General features: G+C 38.1%; 1 protein-coding gene across 1 annotated transcript in view; it reads left to right on the top strand.

The window, feature by feature from the left end:
* MSH3 (mutS homolog 3) overlaps positions 1–14,219 on the top strand; it is a 118,142-nt gene that overhangs the window by 49,227 nt on the left and 54,696 nt on the right. The window contains exons 11-12 of the mRNA XM_048930962.1: positions 2,839–2,923; positions 3,487–3,596. Coding sequence (XP_048786919.1) covers positions 2,839–2,923; positions 3,487–3,596 — 195 coding nt within the window. The remainder of the gene's footprint in view (positions 1–2,838; positions 2,924–3,486; positions 3,597–14,219) is intronic.

The following is a 14,219-nucleotide window of genomic DNA, read 5'->3' as shown; positions in this document are numbered from 1 at the left end:
AGTAGACTTTCAAAGCAGTGCCTTGCAGCTTCACTGGGAAGCTTTTAGAGATTTGCAAAATTATAGTATTTGAAAACCACTGATCTGAATAACATGCATTCACTTGAGCTGTGTTACTTACTGTGAAATCATATGTAATGTCTCCTGCGGAGAAAATAATTAGAAAAGCTTTAGAAGTGCATATTCCTATAAGCTTCTTGGAATGTATAAAGACCAAAATGATCACATTTCACGGGTAGCATGCAAGAATAAAAGTCTGAGGATGTAGTTTACTGTCCTAAAATAATCATACTAACCCTCTAATAGTCATCATCAAGTGCAATTCTACTCCAAAAAGCTGTTTTATGAATATCAATCTCTTCCTAGTAAACATTCCCTAAAAGTTTCATAAATTCTAGTAGAAACATGCTTTTTGTTTCCTCTTCATTTCCTTCTTCCCAGGCTGCATGATCCTACCTTTGCCTGCTCACCAGTAGTAGAATAACTAGCTATTTCCATCATGAGTGTTTTGAACTGTTTAAGTATTCGAGACAGTTCAAGAGTCACTCCTTTATAACTCACTTGCAGAAGAAACCACTGTGTTGTGCTCCAGATGAACTGATTTTGAAGGGCCATTTTTGCTGGTGCAGAAGATGGCAAATAGCAGCACACAAGAACTTCTCACAAGGGCTGTGCTGACACTCTCAATGTAAAACCAGCACTGACTTAATATTTGTTTACTACCTCCATCTCATGTAACTTGGTCCCTTAATTCCCTACGAAGACTCTTTGTTCACACTTTTATCAAGTTCTGATCCTAAGCTGAAAGAAGATGTGGGGGTGGAAGCAAAACACATTCTTCCTGTGACATCTGGAATTGTTGCTTCAGCATATTCTGCAGTTGATCTTGGCTATTATACTCCATACTCATATACTCCAAGCTCTCAATTAGCAGGATTAATAGTAGGGTTGGAGTAACTCAGATAAGCTGAATAAAATAAAATAAAATATACAAAACTTACGTCATGAGAACATCTTCAGCATGTCTTCTTCTGAAGGACTAGTAAATCAAAGCTGCCATTGGGCAGAGTTAGTTGTTTTCAAATGCCATCACAGAACACTTGCAGTGAACAGGACATGCTCTGTGTTCAGTGCTTTGAAGCGCACTGAGCTTCAGCTAGTTGAAGTGTAGAAACATTGCAGCCAGTAATGCCAGTCTTGAAAATCACGACGAGAAGCATATTTTGTGCTTCTAGGGAAAGAGAAAGGCATAGTTCTTGAACCTTGAATCCAGTGGGTATAAAAGGTCACAGGCTAGACTGGTGGCAAATCAAAATGCAGCAAATGGGAAAATTCCAGGTCAGAAGTTCTATGCAGATGTAGAAGAGGTGCTTAGGTGTTTTTGGAAGAGTGAGTAGGATTTAGTATTGATTATAAGGATTGGAAGTCAAGAGTCATTCCTATTTAATTTTGCCAGCACCAGCTGGGACTGAACATCATAAAAGAAAGTATTGTTTTGTTGCTTATAATTTTGTGTATTTTAGAGGACATTTCTTCTTTTGCCTCCAAGCTCTGTTTTATTAAGGCTGGTTGTGGGTGCAGTCCTGAGTTAGCTCTGTTTTCAAACTTTCCCTGAACTTCTTGAGGGCACTCAGTTAAATCAACTTTAAAAATAAACATTCTGCAGGAAATACTTTCAATTTGACCCATTATTTAGGAAGAAATTTAATAGCAGAACTGAACGCCTGCATGCAACTTGAATATACAGTGTTACTTTCTGAATACTTCATGCTTCTGAAAATTTTAGGGTTGTTTTGTTTTTTTTTTTTAAATATAAAGCAATAATGCAGCTGTGTACTCCTAACCAAACAGTTAGAGTATGAGCACTCCCTCACAGAGCTGAAATGGCATGCACTAAAAAAAATTTACAATAATCCAGGAAAGCAGTTTTAAATTATACCCAGCAAGACATTCCTTTTAGGGTAAGACAATAAAGAGCGTCCCAGATTTTGTGTAAAGAGCAGTCAGTAGTGTGATTAACCTAGACAATCATGACTTGATTTGTCAGAAGCATTTAGTGAGGATCTTCACTTCACTGTCCTGACTACCACATTCATATATCTGAGACAGAGAAATTTTCACTTTCCTTGTATGATTACATATCTAATACATTTATTAACGTTGGCTCTGTTGAGTATTTTGCTCTAACTATGCATAAATATCACGTTTGGGTTGGACCTCTTCCTGTTGTGATAGGGAGTTTCAAGAAGTTTTGTGATTTTGGTCGTGTCGTGTTAAAAACAAAATGAAACAGTTTAAATATGCACTATTTTCCTTCTCTTAAATAATGCTGCAAACAGGCAGCTTAAATTGGTAGTAGTCATTAAAAAAAAAAAAAGAAGTATGTTTTGGTATATGTTGGTTTGATGATGAATGATCAAGTCTGTTCTGCTCTCAGAGTATTAATTCTTAATATTACCCTTGTGCTTAGTCCTGTAATGATCAGAACACTAAGAAAAGTGTTTACCTCCTCAATTTCATCATAGATTGAAGAAGGCGCAGTTCTTTTACTACTGACTGCATCAGGATTGGGTGACAAGAAAGCTGAATTGTATTCTGAGCTTTCTTGGAATCATTATAAGAAGCAGGGCAAATGAGTCTTCAAATCTTGTTTTCCCAAGCAGTAAAATAAAATATGTTATTGGTGCTCAACTGATATTTATTTGAATAGATTGTGATTTCTTACATATTTTTTCTTTGTTTCACATAACTGATGAATTCTCTGAGAAACATGACAGTATTTAGCCATTATATATGTTCCAGTATTTCAAATATAGCATCTGAATTTCCTCTCCTCAGCAATTTCAAACAGTTGTCAAATGAAACTGAATACATGACAATTAATGGGACAACAATGAAAAATCTTGAAATTTTACAGAATCAGGTAAGGAAAAATACAGTGTTTTTTTGTTTTAATTGCTGAGATTTTCAGAGCTGTCTGACATACTGTTCCTAATGAATTTGCTTTAGTTAGTTTGAAAATTTCACCCAGATGTTTAAATTATTTTGAATGGAATCAGACTGAAGGAGGATTATATTTTAAGAGGTATAAATGAAAGATAATCTCTAATGGGTTTTAATATGAGTTAGGAACCTTACTGTATTTTGAAAAACAGAGTTTTACTAAAGTTTTAGACTGCTTTAACAAGAGCAGTCAGGTGATGCAGATGCAATAGCATTTTTTGTCAGTGCTACTGGTTCATGTACAGACATAATTTAACAGGTTGAATTTATTAGATTCGTTTTTACAAACATTTTCTTGCTAAAGAAGAAGCATATTCAAGTAACTCATGACTGCTGGAGAAGTTTTATCCAAGGTGTTATTTATGAGAAACATCAATAAACATGCTTTAGTTGCAATATGTGATAGTCTAAATAGACAGCTTACATAGAGGAGTGAATTGATTGTTAAGTTAAAAATAATTATGTTTATTTTTATTGTTTTAGACTGATTTGAAAACAAAAGGAAGCCTGCTTTGGGTCTTGGATCATACTAAAACTTCCTTTGGTCGTCGGAGACTGAAGAAATGGGTAATTCAGCCGCTCATGAAATCCAGGTTAGATATCTCTTTTTCTTAAGCTAAATCTATATTTTAAATCCTTACTGCATTTTACTAGTTATTTTTACTTGCACCTGTGATATATTGCATATGAAGTGTTTCTTTCTATTAGTTTGGAAATATGGTGACTGCTAACTCATATATTTTAAGCTATGGCTTATTTTGTAATGATTAGAAATGTTTTATTTTGTAACACGTACCATGCTCACTTTTACTTTACCATGAAATGCACTTTGCCTCTTCTTATTTCCCCTTGCATGCTTTATTGGACTGTAAAACTTAACCTTTAATACAGAGCAGAAATAATAACAGTATCAAGTCTTTCCATGTGATATTTGTTGCCTACAATTTGAGTTTCTATAGTTCGTCCTTGGAATGTGAATTCCTTGAGAGTTGTCAGCATTGAATTTACTCAGTTACTGTGTTACTATCTTCAACTATAGCGTACAGAAAATAGTTTACAGAATTGTAGGATTTGGAAGTGACCTCTGGAGATCATCTAGTCCAACCCCTGCTAAAGCAGGTTTCATACAGTAGGTTACATAGGAAAGGTGGGTTCTGAATACCTCCAGGGACTCTACAACTTCTCTGAGCAGCTTGTTCCAGTGCTCTGCCATCCTCAAAGTAAAGAAGCTCTCATGTTCAAATGGAACTTCCTCTGTTCTAGTTTGTGTTCGTTGCCTCTTATTTAGTTGTAGTGCACCACCAAAAAAGGCTGGCCCCATCCGCTGAACTCCTGTCCATCAGACGTTTATAAACATTGATGATCCCCTCTTGGTCTTCTCTTCTCCAGGCTTTCTGCATAAGAGAACTAACTAAAATAACTTTTCCCTCTATTTTACTTCTGTACTTTTGATTTGCTAATATCAGACTAAAAGAACAAGTATGCCAATGTTTTAGCACCATGCTGCTATTGATAGATAGTACACGTTTTTATGGAAGCTTTTTTTTTTTTTGGCCAATTTTTAATATGCTAAATCACTATGTGATTCTGAGGTATGGCTGCTAAATTTTCTTCCTAGCTTTTGTAAGAACTTTTTGTCAACAGTGTTTAAGAAAAAAGCATGTAACTATTTTTCCCCCACCTTTGTTGCTGATGTGAAGTATCATAGACCTGTTTTCTTTATAGAAGCCGTATTGGTAGGACAGTAATGACATGGAAATTTTTGACAAGGCTTTAATACATTGATTTCAGTATGACTTTTGTTTGCTTGTTTTTTTCTTCTGATAATAGCTTGTATAGAATTTACTCACTTAAAAATGGCTTTACCCTTCTTAAATTCTACTTTGGGGAAATTAATTATCTGCCTGGTGTTCATCTTAAAAGCATACGGATAGAATTTCTGGGCCTCTTTACAGAAATAAATTGAAATAAATTACTTTAAATCTTTTGCAGCCCATAGGCCCCCTACAGCCTTTTGGGAATTGTTTGTAAAGTTGTCAGTGGGGGGAGCCAGAGCACAGGCTCAGGGCTCATGGAAGAAGAGGATGAGATAGAACCTGTAAAGAACCTGTAAGGGAATGGCTCTAACCATTTTGCTCCCAGATCATTGCATGTGATGCCACAGGTGAAACAATCTTCATCAGCAGTCCAGGGACACTTGTCTGGCCACAAGGGATAAAAAAAATTCTTGAAAGGGGACTTCAGGATTTCTTTTTTCACCAGGAAATTTTAATTTGTATTCTCCTTTGTGCCAGTGCAGAACCAATGGTAGAAGTTAGCTATTTTGATTTCTTCTTTCTTCTCTGCTCTTTATTACTCCTAGAGTGCTAAGACTTTTCTTTTTTAAGTCTTTTTTCTCAGTATAGCAGAAAGTTCTATGGCTAGAGATATCAATAGTCTTTGTTTGAATTGAAAAAAGCTATATTGTTTCTGAGTATTTTTTCCATCCTGACTAGAAGTTGTAATTTTCACATGTAATTTCACGTAGTAGTGCATCAGACATGCAGTAGTATGGTTTCCAGTAATGAACACAAATGCACTTAAAGAATATTCTGTAATACTAATTCACCTGTGCCTCCTGGAGTGACATTTTCAGTAAGATTTTTGTACTGCAGCCTTTCCAGTCAGTAGGTAGGTGCGTTTCCCCTGGCATATCAAAAAGTGAGAGAGTGTAATTACAGCTCTGTGCCTTAAAAGTTGGAAACCACTTGGGATGATGGATAAGCACACTATGTCAAGTTTAATAAAAGTAGAATGTGTATGGACAGATTACTTGGGCAATCCTGAAGGCAACCATTAGATCATCAGTAGTGTAACATATTCAGAGAATACCGAGAAAAGGTTTTAAGCATTAGTCATGTGCAATTTTGGGGAACAAAACAAACAGGCAAAATTAAATAAGGTGTAAGGTCCTCACTTGCCTGGTTGTACTAAGATGGCAATGATGAGAACATATCAGTCACTGAAGACTTTTTATTTTTTTGGGAGGAATTGGAAAAGTCAATGTTTTTTGTACAAGTTGTGTTTGTGCAAATTACAGAAATATTATCCTGACTTGCCTGTGTTGCTTTTGAAGTTTCATCAAGTATCTTTCTCACCTAACTTTTGTGAGGGAAGTGAAAAGAAAATAGTTGAGTTAGAACATTTTTGACTGAAAAAAATATGCTGTTTCCTTGTAGGGCCATGAAGTTTGAGCACGAGAAGAAAGAGATGCTGTCACACTCAACAGTCAAAAAGTTAGGGCACTGGTATCAGGATACAGCATTTTAACACAGTGTCATTTTTTTTGTCCTTGTATGTGTGCAGCATTTATTATTACTTTATAATACAAAACTATAATTAATCTAAGAAACTTAGAAGCTGATGTGAGGCAGTTGTTACTTTTTCAGTACCTATCAGGGAAAGGAAAAATATAATTTGTTGTATGTAATGAATATGTTGTTCTGTGATTGTGAAGGGAAGTGCAAGGCAGAAAGAGTCCTCATTTCTGCAAGATGAGTCTTTCCATGGTGAAGGGAAACAGAATGAGAAGGAAGATCTGCCTGCTGTAAGTGAAGATCATGTTGAAGACTGTCTAAAGAACCTGAAAGTGCACAAATCCGTGGGACCTAATGAAATCCATCCACGGTTCTGAGGGAACTGGTGGATGAAGATGCCAAGCCACTATTCATCATATGTGAGAGGTCAATGGCAATCTAGTGAAGTTTCCACTGACTGGAAAAGGGGAAACATAACACCCATTTTCAAGAAGGGAAAAAAAGAAGATCCAGGGAACTGCAGGCCAGTCAGTCTCATCTCTGTGCCTGACAAGATAATGGGGCAGATCCTCCTGAAGGACATACTAAGGCAAATGGAAAATAAAGATGAGGTAATTGGTGGTAACCAGGATGGCTTCACCAAGGGCAAATTGTGCCTGACAAACTGGGTGGCTTTTATGATGGAGTTACAGTGTCAGTAGATAAAGAGAAACTGATGTCATCTACATGGACTTGTGCAAAGTATTTGATACTGTCCCACATAACATCTCAGTTGCCAAATTGGAGAAAAATGGTTTTGATGGATGGACCACTTATTGGATTAGGAATTGGCTGGATGATTGTAGTCAGAGAGTTGTGGTCAACAGCTCAGTGTCCAAGTGGAGGCCTGTGATGAGTGGCTTTCCTCAGGGATTGCTGCTGGGACTGGTGTTACTTAACATCTTTGTAGGTGACAAGAACAGAGGGATCAAGTGCACCCTCAGCAAGTTTGCAGACAAGACCAAATTGAGCGGTGCAGTTGACATGCTAGAGGGAAGGGATGCCATCCAGAGGGACCTGGACAGGCTTGAGAAGTGGGTCCATGCCAACCTCATGAAGTTCAAGAATGCAAAGGGTCGAGGCAATCCCAAGCACAAATACAGATTGAACAGAGAATGGCTTGAGAGTAGCCCTGAGGAGAAGAATTTAGGAGTGCTGGCTGATGAAAGACTCAACATGAGCGGTCAGTGTGCGCTTGCAGCCCAGAAGGCCAACTTTATCCTGGGTTGCACCGAGAGAAGCATGACCAGCAGGTCAAGAGAGGTGATTCTGCCCCTCTATTCTGCTCTTGTGAGCAGTCCCTATTTGGACTGCTGCTTCCAGTTCTGGAGGCATGGACAAGGAGGACAGGGGCCTGTAGGAGTGGGTCCAGAGGAGGGCCATGAAGATGATCAGAGGGCTGGAGCCACTCCCCTATGAGGACTCTCTGAGAAAGCTTCTCAGCCTGGAGAAAAGAAGGCTCCAAGGTATTCTGATAGTGGTCTTCCAGTACTTAAAAGAGGCCTACAGGAAAGCTGGGAAGGCATTTTTTATCAGGGCCTATGTGATGGGATGAGAGGAAATTGTTTTAAACTGCAAGAGAGGAGACTGAAACTAGGTATCAGGAGGAAATTCTTTACTGTGAGGGCGATGAGACACTGGAACAAGTTGCCCAGTGATGCTGTGGATGCCTCCTCCTTGGAAGCATTCAAGGCCGGGCTGGATGGGGCTATGAACAACCTGGTCTAGAGGGAGATGTCCCTGCCTATAGCAGGGGGGTTGGAACTACATGATCTTAAAGGGCCCTTCCAACCCAAACCATTCTGTGATTCTTAGATCTCCCATTCATACTTCCTGATTATTGCAGCTGACTTCAAGCTCTAGCTATGCTGCTTGTAGGGTCAGGAGTCTGAACAGAACATACAACTGTTGAACTAATACTGCACCCATATTCTCACGGGGTAGTAATCTGCCCAGCTGTTGGTTTTTCCACAATATGCAGGAAGTTCTGTTACTGTGAGGTCAAATAAACATCTTTTTTCACTTTGTCGGGATTGGCTGGAATTTAACAAAGAGTTCAAATCTGAGAAAGGTGGATGGATAGAAAAATTAATTGGAATCTCATTATTTCCAAATTAAATCAGGCTAGTAAAGCTATGATGATGTGCTTAAAGTAGAACATGAGATAAATGATGGATATATCACATAGAGCAGTTTATAGCCACTGTAAGGGAATGTGTATGCAGAGAACTCTGTGGCCTGTATGTATGGAGCAGAATACATTGCATAAGAGGTTTTTTTTTTCCTGGTCTATTTCTGGAAAGACAGAATATCTTTAATCTTTACCTTGATTCTATGAAAAAATATCTTAAATACCAGTGGGTGGATATCATGTAGTTTTATTTCTAGTGCTGTAGCCAGGGGTAAGGTAGATACTTTGCCAACTGAGCAAAAGGTAATCTGGGAAACGTTCGTGTATCCCTTTGTTGCAAAACCGTTTAGTTTATGAGTTAGAAAAGTGTACACAAAATTTGAAAAGCTTACATGGTGGGGAGGCAACTTGAAGTGGTAAAATGTTCATTGTGTGTGTGACATGAACATGTTAGATTGCACAACTCTCTGGCTCTTACTAGGACAGTATATTTTATTTTGAAGGTGTTCATGTTTTGAAGTAGCTTGGACAGACTGAGTGATCTGTGGTGAGCTTCTTTAATATTCTGTTGCATGTCTTAGCATTTTGCTGTGTTACGTGTGAAGAGCAGAAGTTAACTTAACAAGGTTAGGGATATGGTTACAGACAGCAGAGCTCCTTAAGCGTACACAGTTCAGAAGTAATGCAATTGCAAGCACACAAGGCATACTCCATGCTCTGGTGTCAGTAGGTCTTGTCTGTGTCAGCTTGTGCAGAAATAGGAGAAAAAAAAATGCTTGCCTACGCACACAACTTCAGATGCGTGTTTTGGTGATGTGTGTTGCTTCAAGTGTGTACTGCATGCTACAGAATCATAGAATCATAGAATCATAGAATCACTAAGGTTGGAAAAGACCTAAAAGATCACCCAGTCCAACCGTTCACCTTATCCCAATAGCTCCTACTAAACCATGTCCCTCAACGCAACATCCAGTCTTTCCTTGAACACCCCCAGGCTCGGTGATTCCACCACCTCCCTGGGCAGTCCATTCCAGTGCCTGACCACCCTTTCTGAAAAGTAATACTTCCTCATGTCCAGCCTGAATTTCCCCTGGCGTAGCTTGAAACCATTCCCCCTGGTCCTATCCCTAATGACACGAGAGAAGAGGCCGACCCCCAGCTCACTACAACCTCCCTTCAGGAAGTTATAGAGAGCAATGAGGTCTCCCCTGAGCCTCCTCTTCTCCAGGCTGAACATTCCCAGCTCCTTCAGCCTCTCCTCATATGGCCTGTGTTCCAGACCCCTCACCAGCTTCGTTGCCCTCCTTTGAACACGTTCCAGGGCCTCAATATCTTTCTTGCAGTGAGGGGCCCAAAACTGGACACAGTACTCGAGGTGCGGCCTCACGAGTGCTGAGAATGTGCAAAGTGTACTAGGGCAAACAGAGAGCAGTAAGTAAAAAGTCTCTACAGGAATCTTCCATGTCCGTGTCTTCCATGCCCATCCTACCAGTAGCCCTGTTCCTGCACTCTGTGGATAAAGGCTGGGGACAGAGACATCACTCCCGATTCCTCCAGGTCATGAATGCAAGTGCAAAAGTGTGAAATTAAGGAGTTAAAAGATACTCTTGACCACATCAGGTGGGTGGCAATGAAGCCTCTTTCTGCTTGCCGCCAGGGGTACCAACAAATCACATGCTTAAGGCCTTTATGGTGAGCACACATTTTAGCCCTGCATATACACACCAACCTCCCAGTGTGTTCCACTGGTTTCATGTGCTTGTCTCCAGCACACACTATTAGACAAAAATTATTAAAGGACTTTAATGTCCTTTAGTTTTGTGTATATTTTCTAGCTCAGCTGTGTATGTAATTGATTTATACTCATTTGATCTTTCTCTAGTTAAAGCTGATGCTTAAACCTCAAGGAAGGAGGTAAATGCATTTATTTAGACAGCTGCCAAAAACACTTCAAACTTTGTTTTTCAAAACTGGATAAACCATATTTTTAATTATCCCTCACAAACAAGATTTCTTTTTTTCCTTTTTTTTTTCTAGTAGCCTTTGTAATGCCCTGTTTCTTTCTGTTCTGGATGAAATGATGCTTTTAAAAAGGCTTTTGCAAAGTCTTACAACATAGTACTGATAATTTCTGTTAGTCTGAGTAATATGCTTGCAAGAACATATAATGACCAAAGCCTTAGCAATCTCTGAACTGCAGATGGTTCCTAATGTTTTTCCAGAGTGTAGGAAGTATTCCTATTGCATATTGCCTGTTGTTTGGAGGAGATGTCCAACAAAACTGAGATGAAGAGAGTCCTTTTCAGGGATATTGGCAGTGGCATGTCTTTTCTAATATAAAACCAGATCACTCTGATTCCTCTTGCTTTGAACATGTAGTGCTATTGTATTTATATATCTCTACACCACTTAAAATCCTAAGGAAAAGTCTTTTATGTTTGACTTTGACATTGTTCCCATATCTAAGACATCTGGATAGTAAAGCAAACTACGTGAAAGTCTTTAAATAAACTTATCTTTATTCAGAGCTTGTTTGGTTACAGTTTTATACCATCAGCATCCAGACCTAGCTCAGAACCTTCTTTTGCAGCAGACATTTAGGAATGAAATCTGTCCCTCCTACAGCACAATTTCATGGGCTAAATTTTCCTCCTGAGCATAAAGACTTTATAGCATCTGTGCCAATCTGAAATGTACAAATGCAGGTTAGAACATATGCCTGAAATCTCAAAATTGATATAGTAAAGAAAAAGATTGCAACATCATCACATGTATTCATTCATTTTTGCTTGCTGTGTTTTGGTACCATTGAGTGTTGTTTCTTACTCTTTATAAATGCAGTAATCAGGCATGCATTCATGTAAGCTAAAGTAGCAAACGATTCTCTTTTTTCCTCACAAATAGCTGAAATATACTGTGTGTGACCATAAACAAAAGTGTTTGATTGCCATTTGCATAATTTTTTTTACATTCTTTTAACAGATGTGAAGACAAAGTTTATCGTATTTGTGTATTGCTGTTAAGTACTTGAGGTCCATATTGTCTGCTCCTGGCTGCGTGTTTATTTAAGGGAATGTTGGACCTCTGTGCAGGGGAAGGAGACGTGAGTTTTACAGTAAATTTTTCTGTTTCTCCTGCATATGAAAAACCAAGTGAACAGATTCAGAAGGATGTTAATTTTTTTAGCTTTCACTTGAATTTCATTGTGGCAATCATTATTATACTTGTTTTTTACTCTTTAATGGGTTATAATGCATAAATTACAGTGGTCATAGCAGTTGAACAGTTGAGGATTTAGCCAATGAAGTCACTCAGGTTCCAAAGAGAATCACTGAGTAAAAAGTCACACAGACCGTTCTAAAGGATCACACAGCTTACTGATTTCCTAGTGGTAATTCTGCCATGGTTTTGTGTTTTGATACTTGTAATTGCTTGCTGTGAGAGGAGAAAGTGGCTTAAAGCAGAAAACACTGTGCTGTTTAGCAGCTTTGGAAAGCAGTAAACTCATCTGATGTGTTCAAATGCCAACAGTGCTCTGTAGGATGATCAAGAATCAGGCAGTGTGACAGAATATAAAGCAATAGAAGTCTGTGTAGCTTTCATGTTGTCATGTGTTTGAAAGTAGCTGGTGTCAGAGATGTGGAGCATAAAACTGGACAGCTGGGAAATGTTACCTCCCCTGGGCATGCTCCCAGCAATGTGCAGTACAGGCACTTTTGCCAGCACAAGAGATATCTGTGTGCCTCTTGAATTTTCCTAGAGTTTAGGTAATACATTTTCTTTGTTCAAAGTAATTAGGGAGGAGGCTGCTACACATTGATCTAGACACAGATCATGGAAAGCAGCTTTTGTTTGATGTTTTGTTTGATGTTGCACATCCTTTATTATATTTCTGAAATATTCACTGTACTTCACATATTGGTTTGGTCTTCAAACAAATTTCGTAAAAGTAATTTCAATTCTATACTTTCACCATACTTGAGCTTCCTATGATGAAAGAACCCACATTTTCTGCATTTATTGTATGTTAAAAGATGTATAACAGATTCTTATTTGTAATTCTTTGCCTTGTGTAAATATAAAACTTTATGTGACTAAAGTTTTCTTGGGTTCTTATGTAGTGGTTGCATAAGTAGTATCAGTATGCTTTAAAGGTAATGAGTAAGTATCACATCTAAAAATATTGGGTTTGCTTCATTGTATGAAAGATATCTTAACATCTTTTAGGTCTGTTAGAATTGCTGATTCAGACTGATAAGATGTTGAGGCACTAATTCATTGCACTGCATTTGTGTCTGCAGCCTTCTGTTATGGCAAAATGATTTTTAGTGCAGGATTCAAATATTTTCCTATTTGCACATTTTCTTTTTTACTTACATATTTAGCAGCAGAATAAAGGAAGACTATATACTATGACTTAATTTCAAGTCATTCTTCTAACGTACTAGAATGAAAAATATCTATGTACATTGCAAAGTGATTTTAGTATTGTATTAATGATGTGTCTTAGTTTCAAACCACAACACAATGCTATTCTTAGATGAAGAATATGGCAGAAGAGTTTTGCTTTGATTCAGCTGACTTCTGTTGCGTTATTTTGCAGATGACTGCTTGGAAAACTGGATAGATTTCAGATTTTTGACATGATTTATACAGATGGGAAAGAATATGCTAATAGTGGACCTAAATAGAGAATGGAATAGTAGCCAATATATAAAATGTGAGACAGTTTCCTAGCATCAGTTGCTGAGTTTTTGTATAAATGTTACTTTCAGATTTTCTCCTGGCAGATTATTTTTCGAAACCATATAGATTAGAAACCCCCAACTGTACACTGAATAATTGTGCAGTGCAGAGTAATCTTTTCAGGTAGTTTAATGACTGATCAGCCTAATATATTAGTCTCCACAAAGTGTTTACTAGTGTAAGTAAAAATATTTAAACTTTAAAAGCATTCTTTGAAATTCATCATCTGGCTGTTCTTTCTCTTTCCTGTCCTTCCTTCCCCATATATGTGCAGTTTTACATAACTCTTCACAGTCCTTCTGGCTTTCAAAATAGGAATCCCAGTACGGTTTTTTTCAGGTGGAAAAGTGGGTCATCTGATACTGGATGCCATTCTCCTGACCCTTTCTGACTTGCAGGATTAAGGCAGAAAAACTGTATGGATGCTTAGTTTTAGCTTGCTGAAGCTACAGTACCATAGCCATATGTGAGGATGATTAAAGTGCGGATTAAGCTTTGAAGGGAGGAGTTTTTTGAATATCTACATCTACTTTACATATTGTTGCATGTTTTCAGGTGGCCAAATAGATACAATCATGCTGTTTGAATTGAGTGGTAGTGTTCTGGAATATGTGTGCTGCTTACATGGGCTTTTTATAATAAAAATACAGATGATTGTCTTCCTTAGGATGCATGTGTTTGTGATTTAGCAGCCTAGTTCACTCTCACACTGAAGAGCATTCCAAGATCTTGAGTACAGCAAGTTTTAATAACTGTGAAAATTTAATCATGGCTGATGATGCTGGCCTTTCAGAATTTCAACATGACTTTTAGCTAGCTTCAAAGTTACACACACAGAGTGCTTTATTATTTTGTCACTGACATTAACACACCCCAATTTCCTCTCCATTATCCAGCTGTCGTTCAGAAAGCTGTGTGAGGCACAGAACTTATATCTGCTGTCTAAAATACATTGTGTGACAGCCAACAGCTTGCTAGTTGATTGTTTAGTTGTGTAACCCTGC

This window comes from Lagopus muta, chromosome Z (assembly GCF_023343835.1).
Source record: "Lagopus muta isolate bLagMut1 chromosome Z, bLagMut1 primary, whole genome shotgun sequence".
NCBI classification, from domain to species: domain Eukaryota; kingdom Metazoa; phylum Chordata; class Aves; order Galliformes; family Phasianidae; genus Lagopus; species Lagopus muta.
This window is presented reverse-complemented; position numbering and strand designations above follow the sequence as displayed.